Consider the following 1,689-nt stretch of genomic DNA (forward strand, 5'->3'; position numbering starts at 1 on the left):
AACCCCCCTGCTTACCGGGGGGGGGGCCAATTGCCCCACTCCCGCAGGGGGGGGATGGACCCCCCTCACGGGGGGAAAACCCCCCCCCCCCCCCCCCCCCCCTCTCTTACGCTGGCGTCCGTCACCCTGCAGGCTGACGCGGTACGTGCCCTCTCTGGTCAAGGGCCTCGAGGGGGCGCGATCTCCCGCAATCTCACGCAATCTCACGCGATCTCACGCAATCTCACGCAGTCTCACGCGATCTCACGCAACCTCCCGCAACCTCCCGCGATCTCACGCAATCTCCCGCGATCTCACGCGATCTCACGCAATCTCCCGCTTAGGTCCGCGTGCGCGCGCTTTCGGCCGGTTCTGCGCATACCCTCGCCATCTCGGAGCAGGGCCGGCTGTACGCGTGGGGGCTCTGCTCCGCCGGCCGGCATGCCGCCCTAGACCCCCTTGCACTCTCCCACACTCCCCCACAGTCTCCCGCAATCTGCTCCGCCGGCCGGCATGCCGCCCTTCACCCCACCGCACTCTCCCACACTCTCCCGCAATCTCGTGACTAGGCTCGGTACAGGGATGGGGCCGTGGTTCGACGCGGGCTCGACGGACGTGCCTCACGAGGTGATCTTCCCTGATCTCCCTCACGATATCTCCCGTATCTCCCGTATCTCCCCGTATCTCCCTCGCGAAGGTGATTGTGGGCGCCGCCGACCGGCGCCTCGACCGGCGCGGGCGCGACAGCGGCGGAGAGTGGCGGCCGGCGGCGGAGCGGGTGGCGGCGGTGTCGGCGAGGGCAGCGGCGCGCGCCGCTGACCCGTCCCCGACACGTCCGCGACACGTCCGCGACACGGCGAACCTCTAGGCGGGCACCGGCGGGCACTGCGTCGCGGTGACGGAGGACGGTCGTGCGTGGGGGTGGGGTCGCTCCGAAGCGGACGGCGCCGACGCCTAGAAGATCGGAGCACGGACTCTTGTGTTCCCACGCGCGCGAGAGAGGACACGCACTCCGCTGTACTCGGCCGTATCCCGCGGTCTCGACCGTCTCTACCCCCTTGCCTCCACGCGGTGCTCCGAGGAGACTTTTCCACGAGACACGAGACCGCCCCTCTCCCGCCAGCGTCGGCGTGATCGTGGCGTTAGGCGGCGACGCGCCCCTACCCCCACGGTACCCGAACCCACCCTCCCCTACCCCACGGTACCCGCCACCCACCCTTCCAGGCGGCGACGCGCCCCTCGGGCTTGTGCGCCGTGAGGCGGGCTGCCGCGAGGCGCACCGCGAGCCCGCCCCCGGCGAGTGGGCCAAGCGGCGATCGCACCGCCACTTGCGTCAGTGCGCCGAGCCGCGCGCGTTCGGCCTCGAGGTAGCGAGCCGCGGGTGCGCGCGTTTGGGGAGAGGAGCCGAGAGGGGGGGGGGGGGGGGTCCGACTTTGGTCGAGAGGTTCTCCAACTCGCCTCCCGATCGGAGCATCTCCCCACATCTCCCCCCAGATCTCCCGGACATCTCCCCGGGCATTTCCCCGGAAAAATGCCCCCACATATCCCCCCAAATTTTCCCGGTGGCACAGACCCCCCTAGTGCCGCCGGCCGGTTGACAAACCGTCGCGGCCTTGGTCTGGCCAACGCCGATAAGCTTGAGGTCCCGGTTTCCTTGGGGGGGGGGGGTGGGCCCTCCGGGCTTACCCCAACCGGGGGGGGGGGGGGGAC

At 70.6% G+C, this 1,689-nt stretch overlaps 1 protein-coding gene across 1 annotated transcript in view; it reads left to right on the plus strand.

Moving 5' to 3' along the window:
- Window positions 1-731, plus strand: part of EMIHUDRAFT_416449 (hypothetical protein) — a gene marked incomplete at its 3' end in the record, with an annotated part of 4,378 nt that extends 3,647 nt beyond the window's left edge. Inside the window, exons 5-8 of the mRNA XM_005765332.1 lie at window positions 133-175; window positions 324-418; window positions 549-606; window positions 677-731. Of these exons, the coding sequence (XP_005765389.1) occupies window positions 133-175; window positions 324-418; window positions 549-606; window positions 677-730 (250 nt within the window). The remainder of the gene's footprint in view (window positions 1-132; window positions 176-323; window positions 419-548; window positions 607-676) is intronic.
- Between the last annotated feature and the right edge of the window lie 958 nt (window positions 732-1,689).

Source organism: Emiliania huxleyi, assembly GCF_000372725.1.
Source record: "Emiliania huxleyi CCMP1516 unplaced genomic scaffold EMIHUscaffold_56, whole genome shotgun sequence".
NCBI lineage: Eukaryota > Haptophyta > Isochrysidales > Noelaerhabdaceae > Emiliania > Emiliania huxleyi.